This window comes from Calliphora vicina, chromosome 5, assembly GCF_958450345.1.
Source record: "Calliphora vicina chromosome 5, idCalVici1.1, whole genome shotgun sequence".
Taxonomy (NCBI): Eukaryota; Metazoa; Arthropoda; class Insecta; order Diptera; family Calliphoridae; genus Calliphora; species Calliphora vicina.
The window spans coordinates 86448637-86465799 of NC_088784.1; the positions used below are offsets into that span (position 1 = coordinate 86448637).

Consider the following 17163-nt stretch of genomic DNA (forward strand, 5'->3'; position numbering starts at 1 on the left):
GGGCATTTTTGCGATTTTTAAGGCACTGGGTGCACCTTTTTCGGGTAGGTATATTCCGTACTTTTTTTCTACTATTCAATATCTACAACTTTGCTTCAGCCACAAAAGAGATATTCCGTACGGTATACGAGATATAACCGTGCTAAAATATAGAAAAAGTGATAAAAATCCACCTTGAGGAAAAAAAATTCGTATGGTCATTAAATTATTACGGCAGCCAACTTGACAAAACTAATGATGCAGAAGTTCTTATCCTTGGGGCTACTTTCACGTGCAATTGTAAGAATTGAGTCCCAAAGCAATGAACTGAAAAATGTTGTACTGTGTAATGTACTAAAAGAAAACTATCAAACGAAAAACTTAAAGAAAACTGCCAATAATGATAAGCCCTACTAAAAATAGGGTAAATGTCAAAAAGTGAGCGCAGTATGACAGTTCGTTTGACAGTTAACCCTTCCCATTTACATGACATTTGTCCCTCTATAGAAACATTGTGACATCCCTTAATGATAAATAAAACTGTGACGTCTACAACTGCTGCTCTTAAATTTACTAAAAAGTTTTATTAACTTCATTATCAATTCATGAACTTTGATTAAGTTATCACATAATGTTTAAACTAATTTTTACACCAACTTTTAATAACAAATTAATCCCTATAAATACCCCAAACATTACAAAACACAATTTCAATAGTTCCTTTAAAATCACACCACAATGTTCCAGAATTTAAAGTCAAAACACAAGGACTTTTTTACAATTCCAAGGAAAACTTTTGCCGTCATTGGTATTGACCCTGTGGCGGAAAATAATGGAGTTATTATTAAGCAGCCTATTAGGTGTTTTGGGCACTATATATTAACCTTTATCTTCGCCTTGGCTTCTCTAGATTTTAGTTTAAAGAATTTCGATATCAACGAATTTACTATGATCATATCGTTGTTAAATCAATTAATTATATCTCTATGGAAAATTGCCATATTTTTGGTAAAACGTCAGAGAATAATGAAGTTAATCAGGCATATATGGCAATGGAATGAAAATGGTAAATGGCTAGAAGTGAATTTTATATTTTTTTATTCTTAATAATTTTTGAGTCCTTAGCAAATGAAGAAGAATTCCGCATAATTGATAAAATAAGTTGCAAATGCGTTTTGATGAGTAGATTATATTATATGTCTGTGGGAGCTGCTGCTGTAAGTGGTGTATCACGGCCCATAGTAATTAAATTGTTAAAGCTATGGCAGGGAGTTGAGGGAGATTTGGAAGTACCTCACAAGGCCAGGTAAGATTTGTATACTACCCCACAAGCTATCAAACAAATTACTATTATTTATGTACCTACATCTATTTTACAGTTTCTTGTGGAGCACGTCTACTCCCTTAGGTTACATAGCTGCCTTTATTTGGAATCTCATCACAGTTAACTTTCTAGTTAATGCTTCAGTGGCCATCGACACTCTGTTCCTATGGTTAGTGGCCAATATTCTGATTCGCTTTTGCATACTAAAGGAACGTTTTAAAAAGGCGGCTCAACAAACTCTACCCATCATTACGCATGAACTCATAATAAAGAATATAAAATCTCACACACAAATCTTGAATTTAGCCAAGGAGTTAGATTCAATATTTGGTGAAATTATTTTCCTCAAGTCATTAGTTAGCTGTTCACAAATATGCTTTTTGGTCTATCGTTTTATGGGAAAGGAGACTTCTGTGGCAACACTAAACTATCCATTTGTATTTTTGGTAGCGGTGGTCATGCAATTGTTTTTGTACTGTTTTAGTGGCCAGCTAGTAAAAGAACAGGTGGGCTAATGATTTATTTAATACAATTACGTTTTAATTTAAATTTTTTATAGAGCCTTACGGTATCCACTTGTATTTTTGAAAACTTCAATTGGTCTGACTTGCCGGTGAATTGCCAGAAAATGCTGCAAATGATTATGTTGCGTTCCCAGAAATGTTCAAATATCAAAGGGATATTTTTTAACTTGAATTTAAGTTTATATTTGTGGGTAATATTGTTGTGGACTTCAAACTTTATTTTACGTTATTAATATTACTTCTGTGCTATAATTTTCAGTTTTTTAAAACGGCTGGTTCGTTATTAGCTGTACTTAAGACTTTCGAAGCTGATGTATAAGAATAACGCTAGATGGCATCATTCACTGTTCTTTTTTGAGTCAGCCTGTCAACAACTTTTTACCGCCATCTAGTGCCGAAATCTAAATATTGCATGTATATGAGTATTCCTGTCAATCATACCATTTATTTAAGACATCATCCTAGTTAATTCTATTTTAAACGCCACCTAGCGTCGTAATATAAATTTTAATTTATTTGAGTAATCCTGTAGTTTTGTGGAAGGTGTCTTCAATAAACAGGTTGACTCAAAAAAGAAAATATATGTATTTTTAACGGCTAAAACATTTCAACTTAAAAAAAACCACGAGTTCTATATTAAGGCAACGATATACAGTTTTCAAAAACATCACCTTTTAGCAAATATATGTAAATGTGTATTTTTATACCCTTCACCTTCGTGAGAAGGGTATATTAGTGTGTCCCAAAAAAAGTTTTTTGTCCTATTTTCATAGGTGCTCAAGCATAATTTGAAAGCTTAGAGGGTAGAGTATTTTTGAGATTTCTTTCAGATTTTTCGGAAGTGGTTCGTCAAGTCGAGTGGTCGCTCAAGTCGAGTTTTTGCCAAAAAAAACGGGTTTGTCGGCCTTTTTTGAGTTTTATTCATAACTTTTTCAAGACCCACGATTTTCATTACTTTTGAGGACACACTTTTGTGTGCAAAAATTTTTAGTTTTTGCAATGAATTGGATCATTAAGGTGCCCTACATTACAAATTTTCGAAATTTTTCCATAAATTTTGTAAATAAGGCTTTATAACTTTTAAAATTTATATGAAAATGAAAATAACCAACAATGCAGTTTGAAAGATCAATTAATTCATAATAATTAAGGAACAACAATTTTTGAATTTGCCTTTAACGTTCCTGAGTTATATAAAACAAACGAAAACTTGTATGTACACAAAATGATTTTAATACCCTACAACACCATAGTGTAATTAAACTACAAGTCTCATTTTCAAAGATAAAATTTGCTACAAGCTTTCCTATCTAAAAATAGATAAGCTCTCACAAATATCTTAGTTATAAAGATATCTAAACCAAATTGAGCACAAATAAGTTTTATATAAGCTAAACTCGCGCCTACTATATTTTGTGACGATCGGTCCATAATTAGTCATAGCTCCCATATAAGATCCACTTCCGAAAATCACTTTAACTAGCATAAATCTCTTAAATATATTCGTATTTAAATAAAATTCATTGCAAAAACAAAAAAAATTTTGCACAAAAAATTAAAGCATAGACATTTTTCTTTAAAAATGTGTCCTCAAAAGTAATGAAAAGTGTGGGTCTTGACAAAGTTATGAAGAACACTCAAAAAAGGTCGACAAACCCAATTTTTGGCAAAATGTCGACTTGAGCGACTGAAAATCTGAAAAAAATCTCAAAAATACTTTACCCTATTTACAATTAAGCTTGAGCCCCAATAAATTTTTTTTTTTTTGGGACACGCTAGGATATATATAAGTTCGTCATTCCGTTTGTAATTTCCAGAATATAATTTATTATATTATATAATATTATATAATATATGTATATTCTGGATCCTTTTAGATAGCGTAGTCGATTAAGCCATGTCAGTGTGTCTGTCTGTTGAAGTCAATTTTCTGAAGACCCCAGATATCTTCGGGATCCAAATCTTCAATAATTCTGTCAGACATGCTTTCGAGAAGTATAAGGAAAAAACCAAAACAACCTCGATTTATTACTAAGTTAATTAATATGTACAATATGTATATTTAATTATAGATATTTCAAGGACCTTTGCAACGACGTATATAAGACCATAGTAAGTTGGACCTACAATGGGTCAAAATCGGAAAAATATTTTTTAACCGGAATTTTTTTTTACCAAAAAAAAAAAAAAATTTTTAAAATATAAAAAAAAATTGAAATAATTCGAAAATTTTTTTTTCCAAAAAATTAAAAAAACAACTTTGGAAAAAAAATAAATTTTGTTTACCTAAAAATATTTAAAATTTTTATTTTGAAGTATAATTTGGTGAAGGGTATATAAAACTCGGCACAGCCGAATATAGCTCTCTTACTTGTTCTAAGATAAATTAAAATTTCGATTAAATTATAGGAAATTTAAGCGTTTTTAAACTTCTGCAAGAAAGCTGAATAAAACCAAAATATAATTTAAGAAAACGATGCAAATAGCATCATGTTGTTTCAATATTCATTATACCCTACACCAGCATAGTGGGGAGGGTATATTGGGTTAGCACCGATGTTTGTAACATGATCACTTTCTGAGTCGATTAATAGCTGTTTAATTGCGAACATTTTTTTTGTAAATCGCTGAATTCTCTGCGCGATTTTAAGTTTACCCTAATTAATTTGCCACGAAAAAAACATAATGTAGACATTGAAAAATAGACTAAATCCCCTATTCATTGATTATATATCATTTATTTAGTCTATTTTTCAAAAATATATACATACATATAACATTTGACAATAGACTATTTTTTTTAAAAAAAAATATTACAAAAAAGCTTTGTGAAGATAGAAATTTTGCAAATTGAATTGAATTTTTATTTATGAATATTTTTTTAATTAAATTTTTCAGTTATATAGATTTTTTTATTGAAAATGCAAAAATAAAAACAAATTCTGAAATATGTTATCAAAAAAGTTTTGAAATATCCCAAAAATTAGATTTTTTTTAGTTTTTTGGCTATAATATCCACATCTGGGTCGGAGTTATCAGAACTCTTGACAAAATAATTAAGAAAATGGGTTACCTTATTTTGATATCGACAATGCGATTTGAGAATTTTGGCCCTAAAGTTGAATTTTACATGAAAAATAGGCGTTGTTTGGATGGACCTGGTCCCGTCGGTATTTTAAAATTGTTTTTCATTTAAAATATTTCATGTAAAGTTAGCTTTTCAAAAGGTATAAATTCCTTATACGTCTTCGTAGAAATTTTTTAGATAACTTAAAAAGAAAAAAGTACTTTTTCCCCAAAAGCGAAAAATTGCCTTTTAAATTTTTTTTAAAATTCAAATGCGATAACTTTAGAATGAATCATGATTTTTAAACAATTATTTTTTTTATTTGATACATAAATATGTTGTTAATCCAATGAAGGAAAAATGAAGAAAATCAGGAAATTTTTGGAAATTTTTAAAAAAAAAACTGGAGTAGGGTGGGTAAAAATAAATTTAATTTAAGCTGTAAGAGATAATTGATAGCTACGACAAGTTTTTTTTGCTTGAAGAGGAGATTCTATAATTGAAATCGGAACACAAATGAAGAAATAGGATCGAGGTGTCCTATTCTGGGGACCCCTGGCCACATGCCTGGTGGGTCCGCTTAAGTGAGCTTTTTTATTAAGTTCTCCTTTCGGTTCATTTATAAATTGTATATAGTCCCGAAGAAATTTTGTTTACAAAAGAAAAAAATATAAGGACTTTTTTGGGAAAAAACGTAAAAAATACTGCCCTTTTTACATGTGCCAACTTTGGATGCGTGTAACTTTTTATAGGGATGAGATAACTTTTAGCAAGTTTTGATTTCATTGAGAATTTTATCGCTAATATAGCTGATATTTTAAAAATAAATTTCGACCATCCGTAGGCCCGTAGTCCATATCTAAAAAAACAAAAAAAAAAACACCGAGCCAAAATAAAAAAAATAAATAAATAACCCTAAATATCTCCCTTGTAGGTCTTCTCAAGGACTATTTAATTTCATTTCAGATCATTCAGATAATGAATGGTTTTTTGGGGATTTTTTAAAAAATGTGAGACCCGATGTGACCAACTTTGAGGGCCTACGCACTGGCCCCCATTACCTCTAGGAAGCTAAATATCCATATTGTCACTAAATTTCCTTAAAGTATTGATGATTTACGTTTTTTTGGTTGAAATTTAATGAACAAATCAATAATTACAAATAAAGTAGTAATACTCAATTCCATTTATATATATTAATTGCTGTTGTTCCTATAAGGAGCATTTGTTCCATTTGGCTGAAATAACAATGTTACGTTTTTACCTTTTAAAAACGTGGTTTATTCCTTTAAATAAACCGGATACTTTTGATTGAAAATAAAAAGCAGTTTAGTAAAATGTACTGGTAATACAGTTAATGTCATAGAGAATAGACATAGAGCGGAAACTCTCCTGTCAAAGACCTAACTCAGTTGTCAAAAACCTAAGTGGTGAGAATGTATTAGTAGAAAAAACTATGTGAAAACAAAAACAACACTCGTATGTGTAATTATTTCGAGTAATTTTTTTGTTTGAGTTTTTTTTCTAATTTCCGCTCTATGTTTCTCTATGGTTAATGTCTTTACTTAACGATGTTTCAAATTATACTCATCCACTACTGCAACCGCACTCACTATTTATTCACACTGCCATCTGCATCGGAGTGGCCTAGATTGTTCTTAACGGTCAAAGCTCGTTTATTCGAATTCTAAAGCTTTCGATGTTAATGTTAGCAGCTTAAACTTTTGTGTTGCCATACTTATAAACAATGCTAATCAACCGCTTCTACTGATGGACATGTTTATAAACACGATTAATGTTGCTACAGACCGTTAAATTCAAATCGCTAATTCAAATTCGTAACAATAATATTGCAATTTCAACAAAATAAAATGTTCTTAGCACTTTTGCATACCACAAGGAGAAAAAACTAAATATTTATAAACTTTGTTTACGAGAACAGTGTAGTTATACTTATTCTAGCGTTTGGTATTAATATCTCAAGTGGACTTAGCACGTTTGCTCACTAAGCTAAAGATATGATCGAGCATGAACAAGGTCGAAACTCATCACGTTGTTTTAAATCAATCAATTTGTAAACGAATTATTTTCAATTAATCTTTTAATAGAACTTTTTAATAAGTAATTGGATCAATAATATTTTTTTTAAAAACTACACCATTTCCAATTGTATTTCAGAAGTTTCTAATTGTATTTCAGAAATTTCCAATTGAATTTCAGAAATTTCTAATTATATTTCAGAAAATTCAAATTCAATTTCAGAAATTTCCATTTATATTTCAGAAATTTCCATTTATATTTCAGAAATTTCCAATTATATTTCAGAAATTTCTAATTATATTTCAGAATTTTCTAATTATATTTCAGAATTTTCCATTTATATTTCAGAAATTTCTAATTGTATTTCAGAAATTTCCAATTGTATTTCAGAATTTTCCAATTGTATATCAGAAATTTCCATTTGTATTTCAGAATTTTTATTTTATACTTAAAAAGTTTCCAATTGTATTTCAGAATTTTCCAATTGTATTTCAGAAATATCCATTTGTATTTCAGAAAATTCTAATAGCAATACCAATGGATATTTCTGAAATACAAATAGAAAATTCTGAAATACAATTGGAAAATTCTGAAATACATTTGGAAACATTTTAAATATAAATTAAAAATTCTGAAATACAAATGGAAATTTCTGAAATACAATTGGAAAATTCTGAAATACAATTAGAAAATTCTGAAATACAATTAGAAAGTTCTGAAATATAATTGGAATATTCTGAAATATAATTAGAAAATTCTGAAATATAATTAGAAATTTCTGAAATATAATTGGAAATTTTTGAAATATAAATGGAAATTTCTGAAATTGAATTGGAATTTTCTGAAATATAATTAGAAATTTCTGAAATTCAATTGGAAATTTCTGAAATACAATTGGTGTAGTTGGCCCGCTCGGCTTCGCCCGGTAGCATTTACTAATGTTAGTTCTTCAAGTTTCTCCAACCCACATACACCTGCCTGTCTTTATTTGCAAATAAAATATCTAAATTTGTACTGCATACTTTAGGGACCTTTTTTTTATTACAGTTGACTGGACTAAAAGAAAGATCCGAGTTTTACCCGGAATTTTTGAATTATTTTCGTTACAAACCATCTCCTAAAAATTTCTAATCGAATAAAAAAAAATCAGCCAAATCGCTCCAGCCGTTCTCACGTGATGCCATTACATACATGGACCATTTCATTTTTATATATATAGAAGACGTAATGAATTACTTACCTCTTAAATCAATATTCTTTGAAATATTAACATTTCATTAAAATTTTCTTTAAAACATCCATTTAAAATAAATAATTGTTTATTATTAATAATAATAATTGTATAATAATCATTTAAGATTCTTGTTTTTTTGATTTTAATAATGTCTTAGCAAATATTTTGTTGTTGTAGATTGTTTTACAAAAAAAATTAAAAATAAAAACACATAATAAAAAATGAATAATTAACTACAATTATTTCTTAAATATTAGTAATAATTTGTGGCATTTTTTTTTAATTGTTTATATATTATATAGTTTTTGAACTGGTTCTGTTTTTATTTTGGTTTTTTGATTTTAGTTTTGGGAAAAGGAAAATTTCTTGCTATGTATACAAAAAGAAAAGAAATAACGATTTTCTCGAGATTCTGGAAAAAAAATAAAACATCTAGATACAAACTACTTAATAAGAGTCTATGTTAAAGAAATTTTAAAAATATTTAGAAACCAAATAGAAAAAAATTAACATGATTAAATTTATCATATTGTGGTATATTTATTATTTACTAGTTACTATATAATATTTTGATTATAATTTATGTAAAAGTTTCCGATTTTTTATATAATTTTTTTTTTTAATTTTTGGCATAATTTTTTGAATATTTGTTAAATGATTTTTTTATTTATTTATTTACTTAGATATGCGTTTTTGATTATTTCATAATTTTGTTTTTTAAAAAAATAATAGAAAACAAAATTACAATATTATTTTTTATGTAAAAAAAAATATTATTTAAACAAAATCATACAATAACAAAATATTAATTTTTTTTTAAATTTAAAATCAACAAAAATTATTCTCTTGATTCTGATTCAAATCAAAGAATGAGGGTGGTGATGGTGGTATTAGAAGTATAATTGGTTGATTCAAAGGAAATTTTCTTTGAATTTGTTGAAAATCATGTCTTTTTTGTTGTGGTCGTCGTTGAACTTAAATCCGTTCAGTTACATAGACTTTGGCAGTGGCTGGAGCATTTGATCGTCTAACAGCTACAGAAACAATAATGCCTAAGGCCACCAAAACTATGCCCAGGGAGTTCATAATATAATGTTCGATTTCGGAATTTCGGGTGCTGTAACGAGAAGAAAAAAATTGTTAGAAATGTGTTTCAAAATCGAAAGATTTTAAAGGCTTTTTAAGCCACTATACAATTTTGTTGTATTGTAGTTCCAGCAGTATTGAAGCTAATAATCTATTTTTTAAGTGAAAATAGCTAATTTTTTTGTTTTAAGAAAATCATGAAAAATATAAAATGCCTGAAATTGTTCAGATTTATTGCTTTGTCTCAAAGCCACATATAATAGGAACAAAATGAGATATATATCATAAAAATAGATGGATTATTTTCGAATTTATTCACAATTAAGTGAATTCGCTAATTTTCACAAAATTTTAGTTTTTTATTTTCTACATAAAATTGAGTAGTTAATGTTCTTCTTTCAATTGATTGAATTTTGAAAACATTTTCCCCATGCTATGTATAAACCTTCATATATATATTGCGTTTCAATCGGCTCAGTAATTTCGGAGTTATAATAACATATTGAAGCAAAAAATATATTTTTTACATGAAAGTATCAAATACTTTTATTTTGAAAAAATCATGAAAAATCGAATACAGCTAAAATTTTTCTGATTTATTACTTTATCGCAAATTCACATATAATGGTAACAAAATGAGATATCGATCGGAATAATCGCTTGATTGTTTTCAAATTTATTTACAATTAAGTGAATTCGCTCATTTTCACAAAATTTTAGTTTTTCGTTAGATATACATAAAATTGAGAGTTAATGTTCTTTTTTCGATTATTTAAATTTTGAAAACATTTTCCTTATGCTATTTACAAACTTTTATATATATATTGTATTTCAATCGTCTCAGTAATTTCGGAGTTATAATAACAAATTGAAGCAAAAACTAAATTTTTTACATAAAAATAGCAAATTTTTTTGTTTTAAAAAATTCATGAAAAATTTAAAACGTCTGAAATTTTTCAGATTTATTACTTTATCGAAAAGTCACATGTAATGGGAACAAAATGAGATATTGATCATAAAAAATGATGGATTCTTTTCGAATTTATTCACAATTAAGTGAATTCGCTCATTTTCACAAAATTTTAGTTTTTTGTATGATATACAAAAAATTGAGTAGTTAATGTTCTTCTTTTGAATGATTGAATTTTGAATATATTTTCCCCATGCTATGTATAAATTTTCACATATATATTGCTTTTCAATCGGCTCAGTAATTTCGGAGTTATAATAACAAATTGAAGCAAATAATATATTTTTTAAGTGAAAATAGGTAATTTTTTTATTTAAAAAAATCATGAAAAATATAAAATGCATGAAATTGTTCAGATTTATTGTTTTGTCTCAAAGCCACATGTAATAGGAACCAAATGAGATATCGATCGGAAAAATCGCTTGATTGTTTTCAAATTTATTTACAATTGGGTGAATTCGCTCATTTTCACAAAATTTTTGATTCTTATTTGTTATACATACAAATGAGTAGTTAATGTTCTTCTTTCGATTGATTAAATTTTGAAAACATTTTCCTTATACTATGCACTAATTTTCATTTATATATTGCGTTTAAAGCGGCTCGGTAGTTTAGGAGTAATAATAACAAATTGAAGTAAAATATATTTTTTACGTGAGAATAGCATATTTTTTTGTTTTAAAAAAATCATGAAAAATCGAAAATGGCAGAATTTTTCAGATTTATTGCTTTATCGCAAAGCCACATGTAATAGGAACAAAATGAGATATCGATCATAAAAATCCATTTAATCCATCCATCGAATTTATTCACAATTAAATGAATTCGCTCATTTTCACAAAATTTTAGTTTTTAAATTATTTGAAAAACTTGGTGATTTCTTATATATCTGGGGGGAACTACAGACTCTACAGAATTATGAAATATACATATTTAAATTGATTAATAACATACCTCAATGCATTTTCACCATTTGCACCGCTCACCAGTTGACGTTCTTTTTCCACCAGACCGGTAACACAGGTGGCAACAGCCATCATAAAATTGGCCAAACCAAAACTGGCGTGTATGGGTACCATTGTGGCACGACAGTTGTAAGTGCGATTCTCACAGCATAATAAAATCAAAAAACTATAATAATAATTACACAAAAATACAAAATTAAATATTACACAGAAATGAAACAATAATAATAATAATATGAGAGTACAATAGAATGACAACATCATCTTCAACATCATAATCATCAATAAAGATCAAGTCAAAAAGATGATTACAATAGTTTTTAAACAAGAAATAATAATAAATAAACCAACCTGAAGAAACCGATGACAAATTGCATTACAAACATGCCCATTGTCACGAAACCCAACCATGTGTGTAAACTATAGAAGTTGGGCTTGGGAGGCTCTGATAGATTGTGCGAATCGAATACAGACAAAAATCCCAAAGCAATACATGGTATGGCACAGGCATGGAACAGCATGTGAACCAGTTTAACATAAATATGTTTCAAACAACGGCACAGACGATACAAAAGTATAGCTGAAATTTTTGGAGAATAAATCATACAATCATTAATTAATTTTATTACATATTTATGCCTTTATTTAAACTTACAAAATCCCGAGAATGTTATGAAACCAGCCACCATTAAAACAGGATGTAAATTGAATTGCAAATCAGGATTTTCCGACCATGCAAAGCCACCCCTATAGAATATGACCCAGAACAAAGTCAACACCAGCACGCCCACCAACAGTATGGTGGACAAGATGACAATTAATAAATATTCAAACCACGAACCACAATGCCAGGCATTTTCGGGATCTTCTTCGTAGCGTCTGCAAAGGAAAGAAACAAAATTTTGTTAAATTATTGAATTTAATATAAAAGTTTTTTAAGGGGCCTACATGGGACTTCTTCTTCTCTGACCATGCCTCATTACGGTATTCAATTCTTTAACAAAATCCTCATTAAAAGACATGCTATGACCATAAGCATTTCTATCCCGGGAAATTCGTCTAAAAATGTTGAGATTTTTTAAGCAAGTCATTTGGTTTTGATGGAAAAATATATTTTTTTTTATAAATTTCAAGACAATTTACAAATTATTGAAACATAGAGAGTTATGTAAACAAACTTAACCCCCTAAAGAGTCATATGATTGTTTATGCCTAAGGCTAAGAACAGAATGGAGCGACAAGCCAAGCATTTATCAAAGCGACGAGCAACGATTTTATAAAAGCAGAGAATGAGCAAAAAAGGCTTGAAGAACCACTGAAAATGGTAAAATTTTTCAATACTATGGAGAGATTTTTTTTAAAAAAAATTTTTAAGTTAAATTATCAATTTTGTTAGACGTTTCTCCACATAATTAATGATAACTCAAAAAGGGTTAGTCCGATATTATTAAAATAAACTAAATGCTATATCAAACAAAAAACTAAAATTTTGAGAAAATGAGCGAATTCACATAATTGGGAATAAATTCGTAAAGAGTCCATCAATTTTTATGATCGATATCTCATTTTGTTCCTATTACATGAGGCTTTACGATAAAGTAATAAATTTGAACAATTTTTGACGTTGTCGATTTTTCGTGATTTTTTTAAACAAAAAAATGCTATTTTCACATAAAAAATATAGTTTTTGCTTCAATTTGTTATTATAACTCCGAAATTACAGAGCCGATTGAAACGCAATATATATACGAAAATTTGTACATAGCATGGGAAAAACGTTTTCAAAATTCAATCAATCGAATGAAGTTCATAAACTATTCAATTTTATGAATATCAAACAAAAAACTAAAATTTTGTGAAAATGAGCGAATTCACTTAATTGTGAATAAATTCAAAAAGAATTCATCGATTTTTATGATCGATATCTCGTTTTGTTCCTATTACACGTGGCTTTGCGACAAAGTAATAAATCTGGACAATATCTCCCGTTTTCAATTTTTCGTGATTTTTTTTATACAAAAAATTTTGTTATTTTCACGTAAAAAATATATTTATTGCATAAATTTGTTATTATAACTCCGAAACTACTGAGCCGATTGAAATGCAATATATATATGAAAGTTTGTACAAAGCCTGGGGAAAATGTTTTCAAAATTCAATCAATCGAATGAAGATTAAAACTATTTAATATTATGCATATCAAACGAAAAACTAAAATTTTGTGAAAATGAGCGAATTCACTTAATTGTGAATAAATTCGAAATGAAACCATAGATTTTTATGATTGATATCTCATTTTGTTCGTATTACATGTGGAATTTCGATAAATTAATAAATCTGAACAATTTTTGACGTTTTCGATTTTTCATGATTTTTTTAAAACAAAAAAATTTGCTATTTTCACATAAAAAATATTTTTTTGCTAAAATTTGTTATTATAACTCCGAAACTACTAAGACGATTGATACGCAATGTATAAACGGATTAAAGGCTATGTAAATCTCAACTTTTCTAAGTTTATTTTAATAACATCGGATTAACACTATTTGAGCTATCATTAATTATGTGCAGAAACGTCTAAAAAAATTTATAATTTTACCTAAATTTTTTTTTAAAAAAACCTCTCCATAAAATTAAGAATTTGCACCATATTCGTACTACTGGAACCACAATACATCAAAATTGTGTAGTGGTTTAAAAAGCCTTTAAAATTTGTTCGATTTTGTTGACTTGTTTTGAACTTTTAATTGTCTTAATTATTTTGAACCATTCACCTCCATTACAAAAATGCATTTAAATTATACATTTATTTAACATGTTAATGAAATCTTTTTTTTTTTGTATTTCTTTCAGCTTTGCAATTTAGCAAACATTCATTCATTCATTCAACCCAGAATCTCTCAATTAACATCATAATGCAAATGTACAATAAACTTAAACTAATTTCACTTTCAATAGAGAAAATTGTCTACATTTATTTAAACATAATTTTTTACATAATTTAGAAACAGAAAATTATAGCAAAATAACAAACAACTTATAATGGTCAAATTAAACAAGCGTTCAAATGTAATTACTTCATTTAAAAAATGTCATGATTTTTGTAAAAATAAGAAATTGAAAATTTATGCAGCTAAAGCGAAACAAACAGAAATGATATGCACAAGTAAGAGTATTATATTCGGCTGTGCAGAATCTTGTACACCCTCCATCAATATTTGGGTATTTTTTTATTTTTTATTTATTGACAATAAAATATGGACCGATCCTCACTTGTTTATGTCTAATTTCATCACGATATTAATTATTATAAGACAATTATGAATATTCAAATCATTTTCTGAGGGGGCCTTGTTTGGGGACTAGGAACAAATGTTGCCTGATTTTCGCCATACTTTACAGTATAATATCAGAGTACTTAGAACTGATTTGTGCAAAATTGTATCATGATTGCCGCATAATCAACATATTTATGACTGCTCGAAGAGTATTCCTGGAGGGACATTTGTATGGGGGCTAGGTGAAATCTTGAACCGATATTGACCATTTTCAATACAAAATAAAGCTTATCAACAGAGAGTATTTGTGCTGCTTTCTTTTGAGCCCTATCGTGTTTTCAACAGACAGACAGAGGGACGGACATAGCTAGATCGCGTTAGGACCCTGAATACTTTTGTTGGGTCTGCAATGAATATTTCCATGAGTTACAAACGGAATGACAAAATCAATATACTCTCATCTTTTGATGATAAACACTCGACTATAGTTGCTAATTGAATTAAATAAGTTTGAACTTTAGAGGTTTAAATTTATAGCAAAAACTTGTAAATTGAATTGGAAAACTATGACGAAACGTAAGATGAGATTAAATAAAATAAATTTAAAAACAATTAGCAGAGATTTTTCTAACGTTTTGTTGAGGTTTTAATATAAAAATGTAGTAGTAATTAACTTTTTTTATGTATTTGATGTCAAACTGAGGAATTTTTTAAATATTTATAAAATTAACTTTAAAACTTTTTTATAATTTTAAGCACTCTAGCCATTTCACTAAGGCCATTTCTTCAGTTCCGACTCGTTTAAAGGATGGCGAAATATTCACTGACCCGGTTGATAAAGCTAACCTTTTAGCTGAATTATTCGCAAGTAATTCTCAATTGCCGGAAGTATTTTCATTCGAGCCCGTATAGATGGTATACCAGCACTGGTCTTGAAGCAGTGTTCTTCGACAATAGCTCGTCCATTAGATAACCTTTTCACCAAATTTCCAATATATTGGAAGGTTGCTAATGTAACGCCAATTCCTAAAAAGGAAGAGTCTAACAACCCTGAAAATTATCGCCTAATAGCAATTTGTTCAGCCCTTTCCAAAGTTAATTACCTTCTTGTGAAATATTTAGAGTCCAACAATCTACTCAGCGACCGGCAGTATGGCTTTTGTAGAGGACGCCTACGTGAGACTTGCTAGCCTTCCTATCGGAAAAATGGTGTCGTTCTATTCGCCGTTTTGGCGAAAGTAAATTGGTAGCTCTAGATATTTCGATAGAGTGTGGCATGATGCACATTTATCAAAACTTATTGATTTTAGTGTCTGTAATAACTTCTTTCGATTTATATCGAGCTTTCTCAGAGATCAAACTATAGTTTTTATAGATGGGATCATATCAAACGAGTTCAAGATAAATTCAGGGGTACCGCAAGGGTCCGTGTTTTCTCCTACTCTATTTCTTATTTTCTAAAAGAACTTCTACGTCAAACTTCCAACCCTATCTATTCTATTCTTATAGATGTGATCTCATCAAACGAGTTCAAGAAAAATTCAGGAGTACCACAAGGTTCCGTTCTTTCTCCTACTCTATTTTTCTAAACAAACTTCTACTTCAAATTTCCAACTCTATCTATAATTTAGCAGATGTCAGCAACATTTGCCATTCATATTCATTCAGTTATAGACCAAGCCTGACGGAGATTGCGACAATGATGCAAACCATGAATGATTCCTTGTGAGAAGCTCTGAATGAGGTCGTGCAAATAGGGTAGTTTTCTACGGTCCCAAGACTCAGTTTTGTATGTTGTTTCATCTGTATCTATGGATGGTGAAAATATTGTGGAATCCGACGCTCTTGATGTCCTGCGCATGAGAATACAATATGATGACCGCTGGTTTAAACACATTTTTCAAGTATCGAAAGAGGTATTCAAGTGTCTCAGCTATCTGAAACGGTGTAGGAATTACTTCACTCCATATGATCTCCTCACCAACTTCCATGTATGGGCCGGTGTTTCAAAGTCTCGACCGTCTAAACACATTTTCCAAGTGCGGAAAAAGGTATACAACTCCATGGGCCGATGCTTCAAAGTCTATTTTGGAGCTTCTCGAACGCGCACAGGAGAAGGCGTAGGTGATTATTGGTGACAGTAGGGTATCCAACTCTATTGATTCGCTGGAGCATAGACGCAATGTGGACTGCGTTTCACTGTTCTATCGGTACTACAATGGAATGTGTTCTGATGAAATTAGGGAACTTTTTCCTGATGCCCGCAGATTTTTACGTTATACACGTTTTTCATCAAGAACACATCCCTTTGTCGTCGATTGGCCAGTGAACCGCACAACACAGTATAGGGAAAATTCGTTTTTTAGCTGTACTGTCCGTATGTGGAACAAACTTCCAGCTGAAGTCTTCCCTGTCATTTTCAATGTAGGAAAGTTCAAATAGAATATCTACAAATACTACTCCCCCTTTCCTCCTTCCCATAATCAATTTTCCTAGTTCCAACACAATGCTTTGCATGAGTTAAGGGCGGCTGTGCCGAATCTTAGATACCCTTTTTTATTTTTTTTTTTTTTAAAAAGTTATTTCCAATTTTTTTTTTATATTTTTTAATTTTAAAAAAAAAATTTTTTTGGAAAAATAATTTATGACAAAAAAATTTTTCATGAAAAAAAAATTCGGGTTAAAAAATATTTTTC

The 17163-nt window shown here is 29.1% G+C and overlaps 2 protein-coding genes across 5 annotated transcripts in view; one reads left to right on the top strand and one right to left on the bottom strand.

The window, feature by feature from the left end:
• Positions 1–1005: 1005 nt before the first annotated feature.
• Positions 1006–2146, top strand: LOC135961431 (odorant receptor 45a-like). The gene is made up of 5 exons (XM_065512931.1): positions 1006–1045; positions 1105–1285; positions 1359–1809; positions 1863–2018; positions 2087–2146. The coding sequence occupies exons 1-5, from the start codon at positions 1006–1008 to the stop codon at positions 2144–2146; spliced, it is 888 nt and encodes a 295-aa protein (XP_065369003.1).
• A 6085-nt stretch (positions 2147–8231) lies between these two features.
• nemy (no extended memory) overlaps positions 8232–17163 on the bottom strand; it is a 75694-nt gene continuing 66762 nt past the window's right edge. For 3 of the 4 annotated variants that reach the window (XM_065511694.1, XM_065511695.1, XM_065511696.1), the window contains 4 exons: positions 11845–12068; positions 11541–11769; positions 11179–11355; positions 8232–9285 (listed from right to left, as the gene is read on the bottom strand). In XM_065511694.1, coding sequence (XP_065367766.1) covers positions 9144–9285; positions 11179–11355; positions 11541–11769; positions 11845–12068 — 772 coding nt within the window. In that variant the 3' untranslated portion in view covers positions 8232–9143. Of the gene's footprint in view, positions 9286–11178; positions 11356–11540; positions 11770–11844; positions 12069–12137; positions 12227–17163 lie in introns of those variants that run through there. The other variant, XM_065511693.1, reaches the window with a different exon arrangement.

Bases quoted from the DNA above. Each gene is read 5' to 3' on its own strand.
- LOC135961431 (XM_065512931.1), top strand. From the start codon at position 1,006: ATGAAGTTAATCAGGCATATATGGCAATGGAATGAAAATG. The intron at 1,286-1,358 runs GTAAGATTTGTA...TCTATTTTACAG, and splicing joins GAAGTACCTCACAAGGCCAG to TTTCTTGTGGAGCACGTCTA. The intron at 1,810-1,862 runs GTGGGCTAATGA...AATTTTTTATAG, and splicing joins GCCAGCTAGTAAAAGAACAG to AGCCTTACGGTATCCACTTG.